Below are 27,735 nucleotides of genomic sequence, written 5' to 3' on the forward strand. Positions count from 1 at the left end.
TAAATAGGAGTTTAACCATTTCCACTGCGACATATTATTTACTCAAAACACTACATTTTGAGGCTAAAAACGACATCTAGCTGGTGAAATAAGCTAAAAACCAAAACAAAGCTGCGACTTTATGAGCATAAACACAGCAGCATTAGCAGATGCTACGCTGGGAGCTAAACACAACCGAACATAATGATTTAAAAGGCAGTCAAAACGTTTTCTTAAGCAGGTAAACGTCCTAGTAGGAATCTAAAATAGAGTTTTGTAAAGAATGAGACATGCTAATGGATTTTTCACAGTCGTTGCAGTTATCACATGTACATCGTTAGCTTAGCTAGCTCGGTTGTATTTCCCGGTGGCTGCTGCGGAAGGTTTTTGTGGTGAAAACAAATACTCACCGCTGCCGGTATTCACGTTAAAATGCCGGTTTGAGTTGTTTAATCCCCGGTATTCGGTGTGTCGGTAGCTACTCAGCGGCTACTTGGACGTCGCTTGAACAAAAGCTAGCAGCAAAACTCAGTGAACGCTACAGCCGCAGACCACTGACGTCTGGTTTCCAAAGGGCGCCAGGTTTTATCGGGTTATCCTCCACAAATATAATACTTACATAGATTAAAGATGCTAAATAAACTGCCGTATGCTCACATTGTTGGCACTAAATATCACTCAAATAATCCCATATTTTCTCCTCTCCTTCTGCGTGTGGCTTTAGTGTCCGGCTTTTTACCAAACCTGGCAACCCAGCGGGCCTCCAGTTCCCACTCCAGTGCAGCCCTCACGTCGTGCTGCGTTTCTGCCAGCAGGTGACGCTGCTCGCCATCAAAAAATACAGCAAAACGATAAAAAGGTTTAAAATGTTATATTTCTGCATAAGTATGATTTATGACATCTCAAGAGCGTCACAAGAATATTAAAAGTAGATAAACAACTAAAATAAAAAAGGCTAAAATATTGCACTTGGTCTGTATTTTTGAGAAAAATGATTCAATGTTCCATGTTCTGATTAATCAGAATCTGCTTAATTGCCAAATGGGTTTTCACATACAAGAAATATTGGTATTTTAATGACATTTTTTTAAAAAAAAGGGACTAAAGTTTTATTTTTTTTTTAAAGCAAACGCTACAAGACAATTAAGCAAGTAAAATGAGATTTGCAGTGTTATTTAAGTGAGGCAGCTGCACAGATTTTTCTATATTTTGGCATAAATATGACCTACAACATCATCAGACTTTCACACAAGTTAGAAAAATAAACAAAGAGAATTAAAATAAACAAAAAAAATGAAAATATTGTACTTTGCCATGTGTTTTTGAGGAAAATTATTCCATATGACATATCAATCAGACGCTGCTTAATTACCAAGTGGGTTTTCACAAACAGCATATTTTGGTATTTTAATGACAACAAAAATCACTTAAAGATTTTTCAAAAAGCAAATATTACAAGACAATAAAGCAAATGAAAATAAGATTTGCAATCTTACATAGGGAACAATGTGCGGATCAAAATTGGCATTTGTCTAGAAAAAAACCCTTGTATTCAACATTACAAAAGAAAATCAACATAAAAAGAAAGTGCAAAAGTCTTTGTGTCTTTCTTTGTGCAAAAGAAATCAACATAAAAATGCCTCTTAAAAGACTATTTACTATTTAAGTGACAGAAGTAATGCAAATATTGACCAAACTCGATTAAGCAAATAAAAATAAGATTTGCAAAATGAGTGAGGCAGTTGCACAGAATATTTTATATTTCTGCATTAATATGAAATAAAACATCATCAGACTTTAGCACAAGTCCTAAAAGTATATGAAGACTTTTAAATTACAGAAATGAGACAAAAATATTATACTTCCGTTACGTATTTTTGTGAAAAATGATTCAATATAATATAAGAATCAGAATTTGAATGCCCATGTGATGTTTTTTAATCTGTAAATGCATCACATAGGTTAAGAAGACTTTCACATTCTGGGAATTTGACTGCATAACAGTGACAAGCAAAAAAAATAGGAAAGGATAAAAGACTTTTCTAAATAAACAATAATAATAATAAACAATATCTACATTCTTGTTCAAGTGAGACAACTGCACTGAATAAAGCCTGCAGATTTTTCTACATTTATGCATAAATATGAGCAGTGGCATCATTAGGACTATTTTAGGGGGGCTTCAGCCCCTCTAAAATATTCATTAGCCTCCCTAAACAATTTTATGTTAATTTATTTATTTATTTTTAAAAAAAAGTAACAATAAGTTAGCTCCAGCCCCCCAGCTAACAGCAGAAAGGCCGAAGTAATTAATGAACCAAATGCTCCCTGTTTGACAAATGAAAACCTGGCTTGGACACTCTGTAGGAGAGAGTCCCTGTACAGGAGGCAGCGTGAGACGCTGCTGCTTAGCTAGCTAGTTTGTCTGAAATGCACTGTGAAGGTTCTGGTTGTTCATAGAGTTAGGTGTGCACTCTTATTTATTTATTTGTTTATTTTTTACCATATACTATCTTTGGGGTGACTTCCTTCTGGAGCATCAGCTCCAGCATCAGATGCACACAGCAGGCCTGCCAACTCTCACGCTTTGGCCGTGAGACACACGCAACTCAGTTCCTTCACACGCTTTCACGCCACATTCCAAATATCACATGGGCAAAAAAAAAAAAAAATCACTTTGCTGTTATGGGAAGATGTAACTTTTGTGGAAATCCAGTTCAAGTTTTTCTCCAGAGAACGCCAGGTTTGTGAAAATCCGGTCCGCATTTTCCGTCATTGTGCAGCTGTCAGGCTGGCTGTCTCTGAGTGATGCACCAAAGCCTGTGTGTAGCGCTCATAGATATGTATAGCAGAATAGATAGGACATGCCCCTCTGAGCAGTGTGCCTACAGCGACACTCAGCTGGTGGGGGCAAAGTTTCAGTGTTTTCTATTGATGTGTCTTCTTCTTTTCCTTTCGGCTTTTCCCTTCAGGGGTCGCCACAGCGAATCAATTGCCTCCATCTAACCCTGTCTGCTGCATCCTCTTCTCTCACACCAACTACCTTCATGTCCTCTTTAACCACATCCATAAACCTCCTCTTTGGTCTTCCTCTAGGCCTCCTGCCTGGCAGTGGGAAACTCAGCATCCTTCTACCAATATATTCACTCTGTCTCCTCTGGACATGTCCGAACCATCTCAGTCTGGCCTCTCTGACTTTATCTCCAAAGCCTCTAACATGTGCTGTCCCTCTGATGTACTCATTCCTGATCCTATCCATCCTGGTCACTCCCAAAGAGAACCTCAGCATCTTCAGTTCTGCTACCTCCAGCTCTGCCTCCTGTCTTTTCCTCAGGGGCACTGTCTCCAGACCAAACAACATGGCTGGTCTCACCACAGTTTTGTAAACCTTTCCTTTCATTTTAGCTGAAACTCTTCTATCACACATCACACCTGACACTTTTCTCCAGCTGTTCCAGCCTGCCTGTACATGCTTCTTCACCTCTTTTCCACACTCTCCATTGCTCTGTACTGTTGACCCTAAGTACTTCAAATCCTCCACCTTCTTGATCTCTTCTCCCTGTAACCTCACTCTTCCACTTGGGTCCCTCTCATTCACACACAGATACTCCATCTTGCTGTGGCTAACCTTCATTCCTCTCCTTTCCAGGGCAAACCTCCACGCCTCTAGCTTCTCCTTCACCTGTTCCCTGCTCTCACTACAGATCACAATGTCATCTGCAAACATTATAATCCATGGAGACTCCTGTCCCGTCTGTCATCCTGTCCATCACAATAGCAAACAAGAAGGGGCTCAGAGCTGATCCCTGATGTACTCCCACCTCCACCTTGAACTCCTCTGTCACACCTACAGCACACCTCACCACTGTCTTACAGTCCTCATACATGTCCTGCACCACTCTAACATACTTCTCTGCCGCTCCAGACTTCCTCATACAAAACCAAAGTTCCTCTCTGGGCACCCTGTCAGAAGCTTTCTCCAGATCTACAAAGACACAATGCAGCTTCTTCTGACCTTCTCTGTACTTCTCTATCAACATCCTCAAAGCAAATATTGCATCTGTTGTACTCTTTCTTGGCATGAAACCATACTGCTGCTCACAGATGTTCACCTCTGCCCTTAGTCTAGCTTCAACTACTCTTTCCCATAGCTTCATCGTGTGACTCATCAGCTTTATTCCTCCGTAGTTGCCACAACTCTGCACATCTCCCTTGTTCTTAAAGATGGGCACCAGCACACTTCTCCTCCATTCCTCGGGCATCTTCTCACTATCTAAGATCCTGTTAAACAACCCAGTCAGAAACTCTACTGCTACCTCTCCGAGACACTTCCATACCTCCACAGGTATATCATCAGGACCAAATGCCTTTCCACTCTTCATCCTCTTCAATGCCCTCCTCACTTCATCCTTACTAATCTTTGCTACTTCCTGGTCCACAACAGTCACCTCTTCTACTCTTCCTTCTCTCTCATTTTCCTCATTCATCAACTCTTCAAAGTATTCTTTCCATCTTCACATCGCACTATTGGCACTTGTCAACACACTTCCATCCTTATCCTTTATCACCCAAACCTGCTGCACGTCCTTCCCATCTGTCTCTCTGCCTTGCCAACCTGTACAGATCAGTCTCTCCCTCCTTACTGTCCAGCCAACCAAATAAGTCATCGTAAGCCCCTTGTTTGACCTTTGCCACCTCTACTTTCACCTTACGCTGCATCTCCCTGCGCTCCTGTCTACTCTCTTCAGTCCTCTCAGTGTCCCACTTCTTCTTAGCTAACCTCTTTCTCTGGATCCACTCCTGCACCTCCTCATTCCACCACCAAGTCTCCTTATCTCCTTTCCTTCCAGATGACACACCAAGTACTCTCCGACCTGTCTCCCTGATCACATTTGCTGTAGCTGTCCAGTCATCTGGAAGCACCTCCTGACCATCCAAGGCCTGTCTCAACTCTTTCCTGAAAGTCATACAACACTCTTCCTTTTTCAGCTTCCACCATTTGGTCTTCTGCTCTGCCTTTGCCCTCTTCATCTTCTTCACCACCAGGGTCATCCTACACACCACCATCCTATGCTGTTTGGCTACACTCTCGTCTACCACTACTTTGCAGTCACTGATCTCCTTCAGATTACACCGTCTACACAAGATGTAGTCTACCTGTGTGCTCCTACTTCCACTCTTATAGGTCACCCTATGTTCCTGCCTCTTCTGGAAGAAAGTATTCACTACAGCCATTCCATCCTTTTTGCAAAGTCAACCACCATCTGTCCTTCTGTGTTCCTCTCCTGGATACCAAACCTGCCCATGACCTCCTCATCATCTCTGTTTCCTGCACCAACATGTCCATTGAAGTCTGCACCAATGACAACTCTCTCACTTCTAGGGATGCTCTGCATCACTTCATCAAGGTCCAACCAGAATTTCTCCTTCTCCTCCAGCTCACATCCTACCTGTGGAGCATACCCACTAACAACACTGAACATCACACATTCAATTTCTAGCTTCAGGCTCATAACTCAATCTGACACTCTTTTTACCTCCAGGACATTCCTAACAAACTCCTCCTTCAACATAACTCCTACTCCATTTCTCTTCCTATCTACACCATGATAGAACAACTTGAACCCTGCTCCTAAACTTCTAGCTTTACTACCTTTCCACTTGGTCTCCTGGACACACAGTATGTCCACCTTCCTTTCATGCTTTCATGCTTCCTTTCATGTCAACCAGCTCTCTACCTTTTCCTGTCATAGTTCCAACAGTCAAAGTCCCTACTCTCAGTCCTAGACTCTTGGTGTTCCTCTTCTCTCTCTTCCTATGAACACACCTTTCTCCCCTCCTTCGACCAACAGTAGTCCATTTTCCACTGGCACCCTGTAGGTCGACAGCACCGATGGCGGTCGTTGTTAACCGGGGCCTCGACCGATCCGGTATGGAAGTCATACATTTGATTCGCATGTTTGATTTGGCCAAAGTTTTACGTCTGCATTGGTTGCAGACAATAACAGACGCTTGACTTAAATGACACGGAAATGTTCCCAGGTCACCTCTCATTGGGCAAGGCAGCTGTTGCGCTGCATTATGGGATCTGTAGTTTGTGTGTTATCAGCGCTTCATATCATCGGGCCATTAATAACAATAATAATAAATCAATTTAAAATGATCTTGCGGGTCGGATATGGCCCGCGGGCCTTGAGTTTGACACGTGTTCTATGGGTTCACAAACATTCAAGCATCATTTGTATAAAAAACAGAGAAAGTAGCTGTATTAAACGTCACTGGAATAAATGTTATTTCACACAATATAATGTGAAATACAGTTCAGTTTATGATTGCAGTCACCACCAGGATGTATTCTGGATTGTGGCTCAGATGCTGTCCAACTGTGATGACATTTTAATGAATCTTCTGCTGTTTACGTCAGTTTAGTTTAAATTAAATGAGCATCTGAGAACAGTCGGTTTCTTTTCATTATTATTCAACCTGCTTCCATCCGCTGTGATTAATCTCGTCAGGTTCGGTTCCTCGGGAGATTTTAACAATTACAGATTGTCAGTTAACTCTGCAGCGTACAGATGAGATCTAATGGACTGAAAACACGTGATTATTTTGTTCACAGTGTTTATGCTAAAAGTCATTTCTTGCTACAGAAATGACTGTTTACATTCAGCACTGAGGAAAAATAGAAAAATGAATCAGAAAGCTCTCTGTTAAAACAATAAAAACTACAAATGACATAACTTATTATTTTTGCCCACATGACAAATTTAAACCCAATATTTGCTCTCGTTTTAACGCTGTTTTGGTCTCCACCAACTCAAACAGTACTGATTGTTAGTAACTGTGAACACCAATAACTGACAAACTAAAAATCTTGCATTTTTTATGTTTTACATGTTTAATTAAAAGAGAACTTTTAAATATTTACCCTTCACTGTTGATTGGCTGTTACTCGTGACATGTAACCAATCAGATAGTTCTGTGGGCGGAACATTGTTAATAACACAGAGGCTGTTTCTTGTTTTTAATTATTTACTGTTTTTGTTTGTTCATTTATTTATCTTTTTTTGGTAAATTATTCATGTGATTTTACTTGTTCTGTAGTCATTAAAGTTTTGCCTTAACTTTCATGCAAATAAAGCACCTGAATTGAAATTTAAGCTAAAGTAACACATTTTTCATTTTATTTATTTGATCTGGACGGATAAATTGAAAAAAAAAACCCTGAATATTGGCTCCCTGCACACTTTTCTGGAAAAAGTTGCAATGGTAATTTTTATCAAGTCAGATTTAGAAACGTTTCTGTATCACTTTAAGCATGTTAAGTACTTTAAATGGTGTAAAAGCAAGACATTTTCCATATTTTACCTCTAATATTAGTCCAAAAACATCACAAAGAGCAAAAGACACATTTTTTCCCCACTAAAATCATGAAACACCTCACTCAAAAAATATCCAAAAAAATACAACTTTATAGTCAAAAACTCTGATTAATGAGACTTCATAATGAATACAGTCTAGGGTTTGACAATCTTAATGTTTAGTTTGTTGCTTCCAGCTGTTGAGGACTATTTCCTGAGTTTCATCAAATTACCTGAAGCATCAAACCACATCCTGATTACTTTAATTATTAAATTAGCACATTTTTATTATAAATTATAAACTACAATGTCACATATGGATTTGTCTGAATGAAACAGTAAGGAATTTCAAAGTAAAAGCCAGGAATCATATGTAAATACTCCAAAAATATGTAAAATACTCCATTCCTGCCTTAAAATGTCTTAAATGTAACTCTGCTGTCTATACTTTAAGGTGGAAACACTCAGCCATTGTGTTTTTGTCTTACTTCTAATAAACTATGTTGTCTAAACCACCAAAAACACAACATATTGAGGTATAAATAAGGTTAAAAATGTGATCTTCACCTTTAAATCCAAAGTTCAGAGTCAGAATCTCAGGTTCGAGTGCTTTATTGGCACAAACAACTCACCGTTTTAAAAAAAACATTAAAAAAAGTTAATGGTAGAGGAATCAAAGTGTTATCATTCATTTCTTTCGACACACAATAACACAAGACGACAACTGTTTTCAGGTAACAGTGTTGAGTTGGCTACTTCATTTAGGAGCGACAGCATTTTATATAAAATCACACAGATATATAAAAACCCTTTTACAAATGTGCTGACATTCTGCGGAAAACAAACTGATTTTTGGTTATTTATTCATCGAACGTGCGTCGACTAACGCAGCTCCTTCGAGTCCGGAAATGTTCAAACTGCTATGCTCTGGACAAAAATCAATGAACTAACTACCGTACAAGATCCTTCACCCAAAATCTGTCTTTTGAGACGACCACAGCCGATTTCTCAGTGAAGAACACTAACGTTGTTTTAAAATGCACCCTTTAAAGCCTGCAGATTGTGCATTTGATTGGAAAAAGACACATTTTGGGTAGACAGAGCGAAAACCTCACTTGACGTTACAATTCACTCCCAGGAGGTGAGATATCAATACAGACAACAGCAGTAGGACAAAGAAAAATGACCAAAAACAAACGGAAAAAGTCGCATCATAAAGGTGACAAAGCGAAAAGTGAAGGCCAAAATACAAAGAAAGAAAAAGAACAACTGAGGTCAGCTGACATGGCTCGATTAGGCTTCCAGTACACGTTAAAAAGTTCACAACAAACACTTTCTAACTTCTGGGTCAGATCACAGCAAAAATAGTGAAAAAGAAAAGAGAGAAAGAGCACAATGTACCATCTGATTGACTCTGGGAGGGACAAAATACATAAAATAACAGTGGACGGGTTTGACAAACAACAAAATTCAATTAATCTGTACATGAAGTGCTTTGTCAGACAGCAAAATACAAAAAAGAGAAATAGTACTCATCTGTACTTCTCAATCTTGGAAATATTGGATTTTCTTTAGTTTTTTGGCCAGTTAGGGATAATTATCAGTGATATTACTAATGATTCCTTGTGTAGTCTCATTTGAGAGTACTGGCATTTTATTATTAATGCTCTGAAATGTGCAATAATGAAAATAAGACTGGAACATTATTCATCCTAAGAGAATGCAAAAAGAGTATCTTTGCTATTAATACTGCAGATCTGATGAACTAGTTCTTTCTTAAACAAAGCTGCAACAATTAATGAATTAACTATTTGCTATAAATCTGCAATTATTTTGGTAATAAATTTAAGTTTTATTCATTTTTATCGAAAAAAAAAAGCCTAAATTCTCCTATTATGGCTTTTAAATTTCACTACATTCTGGTTTCTTTCCTCATTTGACAGTAAAAAAAAAAAAGACACTAACTATGGTATTTGACATTTTTCATCATTTTCTGACATTTTAAAGACAAACTGATCGATTATTTCAAGAAATTAACAAGGAAAAGGGAATGACAGTGGAAATGTTTAGCTGCAGACCTTTTCTTAAGCAAGGCTGTGCAATTTCTTCTGAATTAAGTGCACTTAAAAAGGTAAAAAAAAATCATCTTTTGCACAAGACTGTGGAGCTGCATGTGCTCAGAATGTCATTAAATCATATAAAGCGTATTAATATGATGCATCTTTGACTAGCTGCTATGCTAATTCAGTGGCTTCCTTCATTTTCAAATGGTGTTTAAAAGTTCAGGCTGGTTGAAACACAAGTTATGGCACCTCGGAACCGCTAAACGCTCCAGAAAACCCCAAAGTCCTCTAACCTCCCAGCTAATCTCTGATCCACCAGCTTTGGCATTGAGTATGTCGGATTTTTACCCAATTTTCTAACCCAAATTAATGCTGGCAAGCTAGTAAAATCTGCCATTTTACTCAAGCCAGACGTTAAATTTACCTTCTAGTCATTTTGCCAGCTAACCGATGGGTAATACTGGTGGGAACTACTAAATGCTAACACTGCTAATGAGGGATTTTTTTATGGGAGTGTTGCAGATGTTAGTGGAAAAGAGGCTAGCTGAGACACAAAACAGGACTTCTGGATTGGTTGCAACAGCTTTTTGCAAATTTAGAATCAAAAATGTGAGTTTTAGTGACAACTTTAAACTATAAACTTACTGAACTGGGTTGCAAAGCTAAAATGTCTAAGCTAGGCTGTTTGGAAAGTAACTTTAGCATCCAACTTCCTAAAATAAGACTAAATTAGCAATGGATAAGTTAAAATACATTGTGGATGTCGGTTAATTTAATTATATATGCATTCATAAAGAATTTACTGTTTAGTAGCATTAATGTGGTTTTAAAAAAGTGGGAAAGATCTGACTATGCTAACTGAGCTAATGTTACTGATAACTTTAGTCTACTGTAATTAGCATTTTTGTGAAATGTAATTTAAAATTTCCAAGTTTTCATAATTTTAACAGCTTTTTGTTCAGCCATTTGTCAACTATTACCTCTAAATTACCTCTAGTGTGAACTGGCCACTTAATTAGCAAGTAAAGTGTACAAACTTACTAATCACTAATCTCTGAGTAAGACCTAGCTTGAATCACAGAAAAAGTGTTGAGATTCTTTCAGATTAGTGGGGAAAAAAGGCCTACACTGCACATTTAACTGGACTATCTCTATCTGCATCTATAGATTTCAAATATGAAATATATTTAGAGGTTGTTTTCTCAAAATGGCCTTTTTTTTCTCTTACATTTGCACTTACAAACTTTCTCTTTTTTTTCTTTTTTTACAATCCCCATTCATTCTGAAGGTTTGCACAGAGGGGCTGGTTCTTCCATCGCTCACAGTCTGATTTATGGAGCATTTTATGTCTGAAAACAAAGTGAAAATGTATTTGTCATGCCTGCCTACAGTATTTTCTGATTTATAGAGTAATAAAATATGATGCAAGAACTTTGAACCTGGCTTCATCGTTGGGATTTCTGTTCTGGAAATGAATGCAAATTAGAGCATTTTAAGATAGGGCATCATTTGCATATTTAAACAAAACATTTTAGAAAGCCTGCATCAGAAAAAAATAATTGACCTGATTGAGGTCAACAACTGGGGAAGTTTCAGGGTGATGTTAGTTTATATTTATGTTTTTCCCCCTGTATTGTCCTGAATTAATTTGACAATTTAGATTACTGCAAATCTGAATTTACAAAGAGCTGATGCAACCCTCAGCAACCACTGACTGGAACTAAGATAAACATGTGCCACCGTTACAAACAATAAGACTAAAGGGCCATAAATCGCTATGAAGAAAAATGACGAGGACAGGATCACAGCTGGACCTTTATAAGAAGATAAAATGATTAGGAATGGGGTTGTGTGGCTTATTATTGTCTAATAAAACACGCTTAAGGTTAAACAGCTTCACAATCTTTTCAGAACTGTTGAAGAATACTGACAGAACTGTTGGCAAGATCAGATAAGCTTAGAATCGACTAAAACAAAACGAGAACAAAACGCCTTCATTTTGGCCTTCAAAGGTGTGATTTTGCTGCAGTGTGATATGATTACCCACATCTTAAGACAAGGTCTGTACAACTAGTACAACAATAAATTCACAGCAATTTTTCAGAAAAATCAGAAACGAGGCGAGAGGGGTGTTTGGTTCCCCCCGTCCTCTAAAGAATCTCCTTCTTAGAAACGTCAGTATCCAGAACTCTGTTCAACAGATCTTGTGGAAGGTCATTATCCAGTGACCGTTTGAATGGAGACGAATCATCGACAATAATAAATAAATACGTAGCGACACAGGGATTGAAAGAACACGAGGGAAAAAAAAGGAGTGGAAGGAACCATCCTGCTGAACAGCGAAGGAGTGGATGAAGATGACGCAGCTTTACTGGTTTGTTTGCTGCCATACGAGTGCATTCGTCTTTTTCAACTTCTTTTTCAGTCTTAATGGCAGAAGCTGCGGTTACATTTTCAACTTCTGCAGCCGTGAATCCAGTCTTTGTTTTTAAAGCAATAAGCCACTTTTTGGCCTCTGGCATTGGCAGCATCTTAGAGTGGTGGAAGTCTTTGTAAGGATTCAGTCATGGTCGCGCCGCTTCCTTCATAAACAACAGGGTCCGCTACAGTTCAGGTCCGGGTTTCAGCCGTTGTACTGCTGCTGATAGCGACGGTTCAGCTCGCGAAGCTCCTTCTCGCGCACCCGCCGGGCCTTGTTGGACTTGGTGGAGCGGCTGGAGCGGGTGGACTGGGCCGACTTGGTGCTGTGGCAGCGCGAGGACGCCCGCTTCAGCAGGTTCTGGGAGATGCAGCGCTGGAGGTTCTTCATGGACGAGGAGGCCGCCATGCTGACGATCCACGGGTGCTTGAGGGCCTGGCCGGCCGTCAGACGCTCGCTGGGGTCCACTGTGAGGATTCGCTCCACGAAGTCTTTGGCCAGGTTGGACACGCTGGGCCACGGCTGCAGAGAGGGGAGGAATCAGAGAGCATTAGTAGAAAACAGCACAACCATCAACAGAAATAGAGAAAGCTCTATTTCTGTTTCAGTTCAGCAAAATTACAAAGTCATAAATCATTAAATAAAAGGAAAAAAGGTTCATTATTTGTTTAGCCCTTTGCGCTTCAGTGCGCTTCAGTGTACCGCCGGCAGTACAGCTACTAATTTGCATAGGAATTTCAAGAATGTCCGACGGCTGCAAACACGATTATACAAACACTATACGCCGATGGAAAGCTTAGATTCTCATGAATCCGCCGGTATAAACCACTTTCAGATGTGATTTCCACAGCGGGTGAGAAAAACACATTTGTCCGACAAAAACGAATATTCATCCATCCGTTCTCTATACACGGCTTCAACGTACACAGCGCGACTCACATTTCCGGGTTCATTATTACACACAGAAAAAAACAGATTCCACAAAAAACGGCCATAATCCAACCTTTTACATCCAGATGACACAAGCCAGTAAACTATTTTGTCCAAAACATGTCCTGAAGTCGGTATAAAATCCACGAATCGGTCGTTTTCAAGGAAATGCACCTCGTGATGCGCGTCCAATATTCCCTGTATTTTTCGTCTTTTTTTTTTTTTTTTTTAAATAGAATATTAGCGATTTTTTGTACTGAAAATGGCTGGAATTGACTGCAGCTTAAAGGGTTAACAAAGTTTGGAAAAACCAGGAATCAACATGTACAACATTTTTCCAAGCCTACAGGTGTTATCAATACTGAGAATAAATGGTTGCTTTACATACATTTTTGATCTTAACTTGTGTCCATACTTTGCTGCTGTCTAAACACAACCTGCAGTTCAACTGAAAAGTCCCTGTTGGTTGCAGGTGAACCACTGATGGATTTGTGGTTGTGCCAAAGCCAGCAGATGTTTTAGGTTTTCACAGAATCTGGATGCTGTAAAGCACGGGTCTCAAACTCGCAGCCCGCGGGCCAACTGGACTTGAGATCAAAGTTTAGCATTGGTGCAGCCCGCCTGCTTTTCTCATACGCTTCCGCATAGTTCATAAGACAGCACTTTGACGGAGGAGACTCCTGCTATGGTCCCTGAGCCAATCAGAGCCCAGCGCTGTATTTATTTCGATTTAATATTATTTTAATATATTTTAATTATAATTTTTTATATTATTTTCAATTTGTTAGGCTAGAAAATACTTATTTTTCCGGAAAAATATTTAAATAATAAACAAATAAACATACATATACTGCAAAATAGCTCAGGCTCATGACAGGTTCCAGTGGCGTCAGGTCTCTGGCAGCAAGGAGTAGGCACGAGAAGCCTATGTTCTGAAGAACAGTTCATGTTCTGAAAAAATGTTCATGTTCAGCAGAATCATTCACATTCTGAAGAAACAGTCATGTTGAAGAACTGTTACTGATAAAGAAGAAGATTGGATCAGTTGTACTTTTCTTTGGAATACTTGAAACTCGTTTTTGTGGAATACTTGATGCGGCCCAGCCTCACTCAGAATCTACCTTCAGTGGCCCCCAGGTAAGTTGAGTTTGAGACCCCTGCTGTAAAGGGTTTACTTTTTTGTGAAATTTAAAATTAAATATACTTAACATTTTCTCATCCCATTATCTGAACCCCAAAACCTTCAAGCAGGTTTGAAAAGCACGTTTTCCAAAATTATACAATCAACCAGAGCAAGAAGTGGATAAAAACAGAACGAACCTTAAAATTTTACATTTTCCAACAGTCTCAATGGAACTAATCCTGAATAACTTTCAGTTTCAAGCCAAAAAATAACTCAAAACCAAGAAGAAAGTTGTGATATTTCATTGAAATCACTGTTTTCTTCATGTCTTTTGCACAAAGAAGATTGTGGAAAAAACAAAAAGTTCTGCACTCTGCGGCGCACTTAAGAAGCCTTTACTGACTCAGCTGTGACTAACACTCACATGAAAAAAATTCTGATACTTATTGACTAAACTGCGGGCTGTGAAAAAGTGTTTGCCCCCCTTTTTCACAGCACTGAACGAGTCCAGTAAACTATCTATAGTATGAAGAGTACCATTTTTTCCAACACCTGTGGATACACGGAAAATGTTGCACATGTTGTTTCCAGGTTGATTCCTTTTTTTTTCCTAACAAATAATCTATAAAATGCAACTTTTTTTTTTTCTTTTTTCATGATTCAAGGCATTATAACTACTAACACCAGCGCACTTTACAAGAAAGGTCAGAGCAGACTCCACCTGCTCAGAAAACTGAGGTCCTTCGGGGTGCAGGGAGCACTACTGAGGACCTTTTATGATTCTGTGGTGGCATCAGCCATTATGTATGGAGTGGTCTGCTGGAGCAGGAAGAGACTAAACAAACTGGTAAAGAAAGCCAGATCTGTCCTGGGCTGCCCCCTTGATCCTGTGGAGGTGGTGGGAGACAGGAGGATGATGACAAAGCTGTTGTCTATCATGGAGGACACCTCCCACCCCCTGCAGGAAACAGTAAGATCACTGGGAAGCTCCGTCAGTGACAGACTCTTTCACCAGCGGTGTCTAAAGGAGAGATACTGCAGGTCCTTTCTTCCTGCTGCAGTCAGAGTTTACAATCAAGCCTGCTCCCAGTAGTTTCTGTTCACCCATTTACAAACTGTGCAATAAAAAAATGTAAATACTGATGCTGTGCTATTACATAAAAATCTTGCTGTAAATAAGTGTTCTATTTGCTGCTGTACAAGGTAAATTTCCCCGCTGTGGGATTAATAAAGGTTTAATCTAATCTATCTATCTATCTATAACTGAGTCAAACCACAAAAAAATACATTTTGAAGTTTCTTCCACTTCTAAACAGAGTTGTACGGTTTCCGCAGAGGAGCAGGACTTTATATTGAACAGTAAAATGAGTCAAAATGTGCAAATAACTGTTCCATTTAAGTACATGCAAAGCTTATGTAAATTTTGATAGATACATCTTTGCAACATCTACCAGGAGCCAAATGATTTTTGTTGTGAATATCAAAACACTGTAGTCTAATTTTTAAAAAAAGCCCGCAAATAAAGTTTTTTAAGTTAACAAGCTTGCATTATTTCACCATTATGTAAATAAGCTGCCGTAGGTCTGCCAGAAAAAGCATCAAATCCAATTCTGAAATGCTCTTTTTGCACAGTTTTGTCCACCGAACACAAGATGGCAGCAGAAGCATGCAGCTCAGAAGCAGCAGTAGCAGTAAGAACAGTAATGAGGTGTGAACCGACAAGAAGTTTGGTCATTTTATCGTGTTAAGCTTTCGGCTTGACTCGGCGGGGGCCTTTCTGATCTTTTGATATGGTCACAATCAACAATGGCTGTGGTTTCTGGACCTGATTTGCAACGGCTTGATTCTTTCCAAACATTTTGGCTGAACAGAATGTCATGTTCCCAAAAGATGTAAAACAAAATGTCTTTTGAAGCAAATGTTCTGGGTAACCGCTGAGGCATGGACTCTATTTGGGCAGAGTGGCTGGTAGAGAGTCCAACTCTACCCCCCCTAATGAAGCAGGAATTGGAGAAATCAATGCTGCGTGCAGTTCTACACACACAGTTTGTACATGATGTCCTGCTTGGCAACCAGCTGTGTTTTCAGCTCCGACCAGCCCCAGCTAAGTCTCCACAGAGCAGGTAAATCACCAGCATTGGCTAAAGATACACGACGCGTATATAACCCTCCGACATACATTTCTCCCCCACCTACAACAATGTCTGGGCTGCGATTACTTCGTGGACCGCAGCTGTAAATGTGAACGTTATTTATCACAGCTGTAAAGCCCGATGTCCCCGAGGGGAGAGCATTCAGGCTTGCTCCACCACGGCTCATCCAATCAGGACAGGGTTTTATTTTAATTAACGCCGATGAGTCCACATGACAATAGAACTCAACTAGAGTTCTAACGAGACTAAAAACTCCCTTCAAGCTTCAGCAGCCCCACTAACCTCAACTGAGCTGCTTTCTTTCAAAGTTGCAAAGTGTTTAGAACTAATTTCCCTCTCGAGCCACTTGAGACTTGGGCTTTACACTCGTATGAAACGTGCCAAGAAACGGCAATGCCGCAATAAAGGCGAGCAGGAAAAAGACTGCAAGCTAGCAAACACAGATGTACACGATGCTGGAGTGTTAAAAACTAAAATGAGGCTTTAAGAATAAACACAATGCATTTCTGTGAGTAAAATACTGCACGTAAACATAAATTATTTACAAGTAAACTCACCATAGCTCTTCTACAGCACCCATAATCAATACTGTTACAATAACAATGGGTGTAATGACTACGTGTGAGGAGATTTATTCACACAGCGCTGTTTCTAGCTCCGTATACTACACTAAAAAAAGTTAAAACCTGAAAATCAAGGGCCAAGGATCCCAGAAAAATACATTCAACAACAATGAAATAGTCAGCGCTCGATTTAGACGGTCGCCAGGTCGCTGCGTGTCGCCAGGAATGATAGGAGATTGATGACATCATACAAAGTGGCTGACTAAAAACGTCGCAAATGGCGACCCGGCGACCGTCCAAGTCGAGCGCTCGGGCAGGCTGAACCGCGTATCATGTTTTCTTCATGGAGGCAGCCACTTCATATGATGTCATCAATCTCCTATCATCGCGGCGATCTGGCGACCATCTAAATCGAGCACTGAATAGTGTAATGTTCAGAAACAGAGAAATAATGGCAAATATCTGTAACAAAATCAGATTTCTAGCCGATTTAAATACATTTATACAGTGTATTTTTACAGCCGTCCAATGTACAAGAACAAGTACTATTTGCAAAAAATACAGATGTCTGATGCAGACTTTATTTATTTCTAGAATTGGCCTGCTCTGATTTGTTTACCATCAAGATGTAAATAAATGTTTTTGTCTGTGATGTCAGTAGTTTATACCTGTAATTTACCAAAACAAGTAGAATTCGAATTGAAAAAAAGAGCTAAAAAATATTTTCACCATTTTTATTTTCAAATTACAGCAATTCTCTGTCTCACAACAATATTTTTGGGTAATTTAAATGCAGCAATAAATAAAAATGGTGCCACTTTGTGGTCAAATATATATATTTAACATTTTAAAAGTTTTTTTTAATGTGATATAACTAACAAATATTTGCAGTTGTGGTCTGTTTTTCATAGAGGTAACATGAAAATTAAAGCTGTTTTTTCTGTGATTCTACCAGTTATCTGTAATTTTACAAGGAAAAGGAAGTCTGTAAAATAACAGCAAATTTTCTGACAAAAATGTGCTTGAAAACACAACAAAGCAATTAAAATTAAAACATATTACATATAATTACAAATTAATGTTTGCTGAAAATGTAAAAAATTAGATTAAAATACATAATTGTCATTTTCCAAAGCAGTTAATGCACATTATGGTGTTTTTCAAGCTTTAAAAATAGTTGGATTTTAAACTTTCCAATGGTTATTTAACTTTTTATGCAAATACTAACCAATTAGAAGCTAAATGTCCTTCATCACAGTCATTTTATCCTACATGTCTCATTTAAACACGTCAAAAACACACCATTTGCAGTAACTAGATGCTGTGAAAAACTAAAAATTCTGCATTCCTTTGTAGAACCAAGAGGCCATTAATGACTCGGTTGCGACCAACGGTGGTGACAAAAATTCAGGGACTTTCCAGCTGAACTGCAGGCTGTGCTTTCACAAAGCAGATAGTATAAGGTGGACACAAATCAAAAATGTAAGGAGATAAGTATGTGTAGCATGTAGAACCACTATTTTATGTGTCTGTACTTCCTGGGGGGAGTTAGAAAACTTCAGGTTTGTTTTCTTGGTTTTTTTTTTAACAATTTATGGCATCATAACTGTGTCACATTGCACAGAGGACATTTTTTTAGTTCTCTCTACTTCTGGTCATGGTTGTGTTGTTTCCTTAGAGATGTACGACTTCGTACTGTAGTGAAAAATGAGCCCACAGTGAGTAAACATGTAACAGAAGCAAGAAAAACGACCAGAAACTGTTCATGGTTCAGAGGCTAAAGGACATTTTTGGGCTTTACTCTGTGCTCAGAATAAAGTTCTGCTGTGGCTCTCATCAGGTATCGCACGTTTTTCAAACTTGCTGTCTTTATGTTAAACTGAAGCCAGCAAACTCCACTCAACACCCACTGCATCATCCTGAAGACGCAGCGGAGTCAATTCCAATGAAAATATAACTCCAAGGACAACTCTCAGGACATGCAGCATATTCATCCAGCAGCTCTGCTTCAATATTTGCAGACTTCAGATAAAATACTGGCTCCCCGTGAGTGAATTCAATTATTCACTCTGTCAGATCTGACCTTACCTTACTTGTCAAGACAGAGAACTTAAAATGTGGACAAATCCCCAGAAAACGCAGATGAGTCAACTGCATAAGATATTACAAAACTACTCAGCTATTATTTGCGCTGGAGTGGCTGAAAGCGTGGCAAACATTAACCGAGGGAATCTTTGAAAAGCTCAACGGCAACATTAGCATCCCACGCTAGGAAATCAACTAATGGACCACTCAGCATAAGAAGAGCATAAATTACTGTTTGCACACTTTGAGGGAGAGGAAACAAATGAGAGAGAGCATGGCAGGGTAAAAAGTAAAAGAAGAGAAGAACGGTGTCAGGCAGGGATAGACCGATCATCAGACTGGCTAATTATCAGGTCCGATATTTGGCATTTTTCCGATTATCAGCATTGTTCTTTTAATTGGGCAATTATTGATAAATTAAATGCTCTACTTCGGGTCTGATGCTGTCTCCTTTCTCTGTATGTCGTCACTCTGAGGTCTCAGAAATGTCTCTCAAGCAGGAAAAACTGAACAACAAACACAAACCAGAAAAATAGCTTCTCTCACAATGGCTAAGGCTATGCTAACAGCTAGCAACTAAGACTGAAGGCAGTCCCAGATTAATCTGAAACAGGGTATTTGTAAAAAAAAATACAGATCTCTGATGTGGACTTTATTTATAGATTTAGTCTGTATTTTTAATTTGTGTATCTTTTATAGTCAAGATGTAAATCGATACTTTTGTCTGTGAAGTTAGTAGTTAATATTCTGCAATATACTAAAACAAGTAACATTTGAATTCAAAAAAGGAGTTCAACAATAATTTCACCATTCTTCAATTCCAAATTATAAATATATTTTTTAATTACAGCAATTATCTGTATAGTAACAATACTTTTAGCTAAATTAAATACAATAATAAAGAAAAATTGCACAATTTTATGGTCAAATGTTGTAAAAGAACTAATAACAAATTTTAAAGGTTTTTGATGAAATCTAACTGATAAATATTTACAGCTGGAGTCTGTTTTTCTGCAGGTAACAAACCAGGAAATTAGCTTCTCTCACAGAGGCTAAGGCTACGCTAACAGCTAGCAGTTAAGTTAGAAGGCAGCCCCAGATTAACCTGAAACTAACTATTAATGCTTTAAGATCTGGACCTTAGTGGACAATAAAAGTGATAGAAAAGCGAAATAATAATAAAATAGAGAAGAACAGCAGACATAAGTACAGGAGACAAACTGATAAATCTCAGTTGATCTCACAAAAACAGAAGAAAAAGTCCTAATTTAATCACTCCTATATTCAGTTATAGTCACCCTTATTAATGAATTAGTGTCATTATGAATGACAGCTTCTCTGCTATCACATGCTGTTAAAACATTACACTGTATGTATACGGTATCTGCTCCAATTATCACTCATCAGCCTTTCTCTAATACTGATAATCGGTATCGGTCCTGGAAAACCGATATCAGTCAATCCCAACTACAAAATGAGACAAGCATAAATTTACATAATAACTGATTCACAAAATAAATCTGGACTGCAGCATGAAAGTGAAACAATGAGCCCCTTCTGAGCAAAAAGTATCAGGAAGTGTGGAACTAAGGGAGCTAATTGGACAATAAAAGTATATATAAAAGTAATATTCAACCTGACAAAACCCACATGGGTCAATCCCTAGTGTCTGGGTTAAAACCATGTCACCTCACAAAACAAAAAGAAAAAAGGCTCAACTTCTTGGAAATCTGTTGACGAAGCCTCATGCAGTGTGAGGAATGTATTCCAAATATGGGTGAAGTCTGCTGGGGAAAGAGAGAGAAAAGAGCAGCTGATCTACATGCTCACCTCTCCGGAGAAGCTGTACTTCCCCTTCAGGATCTGCCGGTAGAGCCTCATGCGGTTGTCGTCCTCGAAGGGCATCGTTCCGCTCAGCAGGATGTACGATATCACCCCCAGGGCCCACATGTCCACCGCGTTCGTATAGGGCTTCCTCACCAGGATCTCGGGGGCGATGTACTCCGGCGTGCCGCAGGTGGTCTTCATCAGACACTCGTCGCCCTTCTTCCTGCTGCTGGCCAGACCGAAGTCGGTGATGATGATCTTGGAGTCAGCCCCCGGGTGGTAGTAGAGCAGGTTCTCCGGCTTCAGGTCTCGGTGCGTGATCCCCAAAGTGTGGAGATACTTGACGCCGTCCAGCACCATCTGCAGGACCCTGGTGGCGTCTCGCTCTGTGAAGGAGCCGCGAGCGATGATCCGGTCGAAGAGCTCCCCTCCAGTGGCCAGTTCCATCACCATGTACACTCGCTCCGCCGTCTCAAACACCTCCATAAGCTGGATTATATTCGTGTGACGGACCCGACGCAGGACGCACAGCTCCGACTCGCACACCTCCCTGCCCTCCCGGTATCGGGTCTCGATCATCTTGATGGCGTACGGCTGCCTCGTGCTCTTGTGCTCCACGCGAACCACCCGGCTGAAACTTCCACGGCCTATCAGAGCTTTGATGTCGTACTTGGCCGTGACCCGCGGGTCGAACTTGGCTCGGTACTTGGCCACCTTCTTCCGCTGAGGGTCCGACAGCTCGGATGGGTCCTTAGGGGGCGCCGCTGAAGCGGTGGGAGTGGCTGCTTGCGCCTGGGCTTGATATGGGGAGGTGGAGGCGGCCTTGTCGCCTGAACCTCCACCAGCAACGCCCATCTTGCTTCCAGTGCCATCTCCTCGTATGAAGTGCTTATAGATATCTGTCTGAGGAGGTTGGGGAGGATCAACCTGAAACATAAAGGAGCACAGTTAATCATAGATGCAGAATACACACAATAAAAGATCGACTAAACTTGGAAGAAACATAAAAAATACCAGTCAATTACAGATTGACTGGTATTTTTATGTATTTTTATGGTATGTCTTTAAGCAGTTCAGTGTATTCATGGGGTACAAATTAAAGTCTTGTGTGAACATGTGTATCAGGAAAATAGCTACTGATGAATTAGTAATCTGATGAACACATTATTAATTACACAATTAATGCCAATTTCAGCCTACTAAGATATTGTTTTGGGTCCAGTGGGCAAACTACAACCCAAATACCTTCTGTGTCACAGCACAGAAGATCAGAGCTGCAAGTAAGTATTAATTAGTCCATTTGAATGTCCTCAAATGTCTGTGATACATCGAAATGTGCACAAAAATACATTTTAGAAATATGGCTAGTGCATAAAATGTAGGATGTCAGCTTAAAAAAAAACAATTGTTTTAGTGAAAAAGAGGATGTTTCTTTCTGAAAGTTGCCATTTCTATTAACTTTTTAACAGTGATACTTCAGAATATGTATAAAAATACATTCTAGAAACATAGCACAGTGCATAAAATGTACACACGTGGACAAAATTGTTGGTACCCCTCAGTTAAAGAAGGAAAAACCCACAATTCTCACTGAAATCACTTGAAATTCACAAAAGTAACAATAAATAAAAATTTATTGAAAATTAAATAATCAAAATCAGCCATCACTTTTGAATTGTTGATTAACATAATTATTTAAAAAAACAAACTAATGAAATAGGGCTGGACAAAAATGATGGTACCCATAACTTAATATTTTGTTGCACGATCTTTTGAGGCAATCACTGCAATTAAACGATTTCTGTATTTGTCAATGAGCGTTCTGCAGCTGTCAACAGGTATTTTGGCCCACTCCTCATGAGCAAACAGCTCCAGTTGTCTCAGGTTTGATGGGTGTCTTCTCCAAATGGCATGTTTCAGCTCCTTCCACATATGTTCAATGGGATTCAGATCTGGGCTCATAGAAGGCCACTTTAGAATAGTCCAACGCTTTTCTCTCAGCCATTCTTGGGTGTTTTTGGCTGTGTGTTTTGGATCGTTGTCCTGTTGGAAGACCCATGACCTGCGACTGAGACCAAGCTTTCTGACACTAGGCAGCACATTTCTCTCCAGAATGCCTTGATAGTCTTCAGATTTCATCGTACCTTGCACACTTTCAAGACACCCTGTGCCAGATGCAGCAAAGCAGCCCCAAAACATTACTGAGCCTCCTCCATGTTTCGCCGTAGGGACAGTGTTCTTTTCTTCGTATGCTTGGTTTTTGAGTCTATGAACATAGAGTTGATGTGCCTTACCAAAAAGCTCCAGTTTGGTCTCATCTGTCCAAAGGACATTCTCCCAGAAGCTTTGTGGCTTGTCAACATGCATTTTTGCAAATTCCAGTCTGGCTTTTTTATGAGTTTTTTTCAGCAGTGGTGTCCTCCTTGGTCGTCTCCCATGAAGTCCACTTTGGCTCAAACAACGACGAATGGTGCGATCTGACACTGATGTACCTTGGCCTTGGAGTTCACCTTTAATTTCTTTGGAGGTTGCTCTGGGCTCTTTGGATACAATTCCAACGATCCGTCTCTTCAATTTGTCATCAATTTTCCTCTTGCGGCCACGTCCAGGGAGGTTGGCTACTGTCCCGTGGGTCTTGAACTTCTGAATAATATGAGCCACTGTTGTCACAGGAACTTCAAGCTGTTTAGAGATGGTCTTATAGCCTTTACCTTTAAGATGTTTGTCTATAATTTTTTTTCGGATGTCCTGGGACAATTCTCTCCTTCGCTTTCTGTTGTCCATGTTCAGTGTGGTACACACCTTTTCACCAAACAGCAGGGTGACTACTTGTCTCACTTTAAATAGGCAGACTGACTGATTATGAGTTTGGAAACACCTGTGATGTCAATTAAATGACACACCTGAGTTAATCATGTCACTCTGGTCAAATAGTTTTCAATCTTTTATAGAGGTACCATCATTTTTGTCCAGGCCTGTTTCATTAGTTTGTTTTTTTAAATAATTATGTTAATCAACAATTCAAAAGTAATGGCTGTTTTTGATTATTTAATTTTCAATAAATTTTTATTTATTGTTACTTTTGTGAGTTTCAAGTGATTTCAGTGAGAATTGTGGGTTTTTCCTTCTTTAACTGAGGGGTACCAGCAATTTTGTCCACGTGTGTAGGAAGTCAGCTTTAAAAGGGTAACGTTTTTAGTGAAAGTGGGGACTTTTGCTGTTTCTATTAACTTTTTCCAATGCAATACTTCAAAACGTACATAAATATATGTTATAGAAGAATGGGTAGTGATGCATGTGGTACTACTGCAGCATTACTTTTTGTGTTTGTAACTGCCATTAGTAGTTAGAGTTCCTTTACTGACCTTTTTGACCAGGTCCAACTGAACATCCCCTGGAGGCTCAGGGAGGACCTTACTGTTGCGGCACCCCATCACATCACATCACGTTGGGCCGCTGCCCAGCCAGCCACACAGGCCACCAGCAGCCCTGCCTCATCACCGCAACAGCTGATTGGACACGCTCAGGACATCCACCATCCAGGCTGCGGCCACACTCGGACACAGGGTTCATGAATAAAGCTCAAGTCCCAATGAGCCGGCATCAGCAGTCACATCTCATGAGTCCGCTTCAGAAGCTCCCACGAGTTCATGAATGCATTTTGAGCAAACGTGTCCCAACTCCTTCAGTACGTTCTGCTTGTTTTTTAATGCAGTCTTTAACCAGAGGGTACCACAAGCCCCTTGAAGAACCTACCAGGGTTCCATCTCATAATATACAGAGAAAACTGCACGAGTTCAGTCAGTATAGAGCAGAAATGACTGATTGGGGATGGGAGGGGATTGGTGCACCTGGAGCTCCTCTAACATAAGTTGTTGCCTTCGAGAAAAATGCAAAGTTATCTTCAGGACTCATGCAGAACTTCCACGGAAAATGAGATCATCAGCTCTACTTAGATCCATTGGGAGAAGCTGCAATATCAGCAGCGGTCTTGCCACAGATAAAGCAGCTCCCCTGAAGAATCACAGGCTGGAGAACAGCGCAGGGAAACTGTGAAATGCAACAAAAAAAAGTGAAAAAGTGAAATATTAATCTGAGTACGGTTAGATATATTGAATGCTGACACGACAGGAACAGCCTATTAACATTTAATCTCTATATAGAGCAGCTAGAGGCAGCAGCGGACTTAAATTAATAGTGAAGTCACAGTTTTACATTACGAGTTTCATCAAAGTTTCAGTCAAAATAAATAAAATACTAATTTACTTGATTAATTTGGATCTTAAGGTTAAGATCCTATAATATTATATAAAATACAAATTCATCTCAATAATTAAAATATTAAGTTTAAGACCTACAATATTAAATGAAAAATAAATTGACCTGACTGATTTTAAAAATTACAATTAGGACACTACAGTATTTTATAAAATATGAATTGCCTGACCAAATAAACATCAAAAGTTAAGAACTGCAATATTATAAATAAAATTATTATTTAAAAATACATATTATTAACAAATTAACAACAAAATAAAATATAAGAAATTTAGAACATAAAAATAATTTACCTGACTAATTTAAATAATAAACTTAGACCACAAAATATTAAATACATTAAACATAATTTACCTAAGTTAAATAATTAAGTTTTGACACCAAAATATTAAATACATTATAAATAACTTACCGAAATAATTTAAATAATGAAGTTCAGACCTCAAAATATTAAATACACTATAAATAATTTACCTAATTAATTTAAATAATCAAATTTAGATATTAAATAAACTATAAATAATTTACCTGACTAATTCAAATATTAAGGTTAAGATTCTAGCTTAAGAAAAATTTTGAAAATTAAAAAAAACTTTACCTGATAAATTTCCATAATGAAATTTATACCGTACAAATTAAATAAATTAAAAATAATTTATCTAACTAATTTAAATAAAGACGTTTAGGCCACACAGCATTCAATAAATTCTAAACAATTTACCTGACTAATTTAAACACTAAGGTGAGGACTCCAACAATATTCTATAAGTTTACATGACTCTATAAATAACAAAGTCAGGAGCCCATAATATATATTACTAACTTAAATGCTAAATATTATGGTTAGGCTCCTAGAATATTATAAACAATATATTTTTTACCAGAATAATTTTTTTTAAAATCACAGTTAAGCTGCCACAATTACAATATGAATAACTCCCATGATTAATTTTAACATTAAAATTATGATCTTACAGTATTATACAAAAGGTGTACCTAATTAAATTACAAATAACGGTGAAAAAACTACCCAAGTAATCTAAATATTATGATTCAGACCCTATAAAAAGAGATTTACCTGAATTATTACAGATAAGACTGTAAAATATCATCTTGAATACAAATTTACCTGACTACCTGAAAATTAAAATGTAAAACCCTGCAACAAAATAGGAATTATTTACTTTGATTAATTAATATTACACTTAACACCCTACAAAGTATATCTAATACAAATTATCTGACTAATTAAGAACTTAAAGTGAAATTCTTACAACATAATACTTTACCTAACTAATTTAAATTTTACAGCCAAGACCGTACAATACAGTTACAACACAAATTCAACAGAACTCCAGGGTAGCTGTGAAATCCACATATGAAATATAAAAATCTAAATCTAAACATAGAGCAGTTAGAGGCAGCAGACTTCATTTAGCAGTTAAGTTTACACACCAGTTTAGCATGATGAGGCCATATTGTGAGACTTTTGAGCCAAAATATGATCAAAGCTCTCCAGACATGTTTGCAAATAGCCAGGAAAACATTTGTGCCATTGTGAAAAATAACTGCACTGCCACAGATGGTCGTTTATAGCCGAGCTGGAAGTCTGATGGATGAATAAAGTACATGAACAGACTCTCAAAACACAGTTCAAAATGCCAATGCTAAGCTACACTAAACTTCAGCTAAGATTTTTAAAAAAAAAAGAGAAAAAAGGTGCAGGCCTTACTTATGTTAGTGATTTTTAAAGCAGTTACAAGCAATTTTAACTGGTTTCTTAAACTCATGTTAACTTTACGGCAACTGTCAGGAACAATTCTGAACTTTAAAGTGTATTTAAAAAGTGGAAAACCGGAGTTGTTAACTTACACGAGCTAGCGGAGAAGAGTGTTAGCATGCTAACTAGCCTGCTAGCATAGCAGCAGGGCAGGACTCCTGAGTTTTGCCAAACCCAGCCTCCTCACCCCACTCTCACTCAGCTGGGCTCTCCGCTTTCACCCCGTACTTTCCCAGCTTCCCCTCCGAGGACAAACTGCTCCCGTCCGTGGGCGACATGTCGGTGTCGGCTCCGGAGTCTGTTTTATTTTTTGAGTAGTTTTTTTCTGTGTTTTTAAAGAGGTTAGAAGCAGTGAACGGAGGCTACAAACACACTCCAAAGTTGCCCCGTCGGTGGGTTTTCTGGACGGTGTGTTTTTTGTTTTTTTTTTCAGCAGCACCTCCTTCAGTGCAGCAGCCGCAGATTCAGCACACACGGTCCGGTCCACTCATTCACAATAAAACACCAAAATACCAGCACCAAACTTCTCCAGAACATCACTTAAAATACGACAATTATTTTTTTAATATTATAAGTTTTCAGAACTTTTGTGTTTAAATATGTAAATAAGGCATTAAGGATCTAAAACTGCCATCATTTGCATTAATTTACAGGAAATCAGCATTTTAGATTTGTTTCATTTTGTTCACTTTTATTTATGCAACACAGAAATAAGACTACCTAACAAGTTAAGATATAAATAATTTCCAGAGCTAATCCAATCATTACACTTATATAAAAGCTCATTTAGATGACTAATTTAAATATTACAGTTAAGATCCTCCAATATTACATAAAGTACAAATTCACCTGACCAACTCAAATGTTAAGCTTCATTACCTACAATATTATGTACTCAAATTACCCCATTTTAAAAAAACAGTTAACATCCTACAATATTTTACACAATACAAATTCACATGAAAAAGTTAAATATCATAGTTAAGATCCTACAATAATATACAAAACACAACTTAACCCAGCTATTTTAAATATTATAGTTAAGACCCTACAATATAATGTAAAAAATTAATTCACCGGACTAATTCAAATACTACCGTAAAGACCCTACAATGTTAGATAAAATACTAATGTACTCAACCAACTACAACATTAACCTACGTTAATATATACT

At 38.6% G+C, this 27,735-nt stretch overlaps 2 protein-coding genes across 2 annotated transcripts in view; both read right to left on the bottom strand.

Annotated features, from left to right (window-relative positions):
• The window catches only part of mbtps1 (membrane-bound transcription factor peptidase, site 1), a 41,492-nt gene extending 40,757 nt beyond the window's left edge, over positions 1-735 (bottom strand). Inside the window, 1 exon segment of the mRNA XM_051951450.1 lies at positions 390-735. The gene's annotated coding sequence lies outside the window, so the exon portion shown is untranslated.
• Positions 736-7,936: 7,201 nt separating this feature from the next.
• On the bottom strand, positions 7,937-26,983 carry pskh1 (protein serine kinase H1). Its single transcript, XM_022204534.2, has 4 exons — positions 26,654-26,983; positions 23,869-24,553; positions 20,507-21,430; positions 7,937-12,344 (listed from the first exon to the last, which is right to left on the bottom strand). The coding sequence occupies exons 2-4, from the start codon at positions 23,935-23,937 to the stop codon at positions 12,027-12,029; spliced, it is 1,311 nt and encodes a 436-aa protein (XP_022060226.1). The 5' UTR covers positions 23,938-24,553; positions 26,654-26,983; the 3' UTR covers positions 7,937-12,026.
• Between the last annotated feature and the right edge of the window lie 752 nt (positions 26,984-27,735).

This window comes from Acanthochromis polyacanthus, chromosome 8 (assembly GCF_021347895.1).
Source record: "Acanthochromis polyacanthus isolate Apoly-LR-REF ecotype Palm Island chromosome 8, KAUST_Apoly_ChrSc, whole genome shotgun sequence".
Lineage (NCBI taxonomy): Eukaryota > Metazoa > Chordata > Actinopteri > Pomacentridae > Acanthochromis > Acanthochromis polyacanthus.

Bases quoted from the DNA above. Each gene is read 5' to 3' on its own strand.
- pskh1 (XM_022204534.2), bottom strand. From the start codon at position 23,937: ATGGGGTGCCGCAACAGTAAGGTCCTCCCTGAGCCTCCAGGGGATGTT. The intron at 21,431-23,868 runs GTCAGTAAAGGA...TTTATGTTTCAG, and splicing joins AGTTGGACCTGGTCAAAAAG to GTTGATCCTCCCCAACCTCC. The intron at 12,345-20,506 runs GTGAGCATGTAG...CCCTCTCTGCAG, and splicing joins AGTACAGCTTCTCCGGAGAG to CCGTGGCCCAGCGTGTCCAA.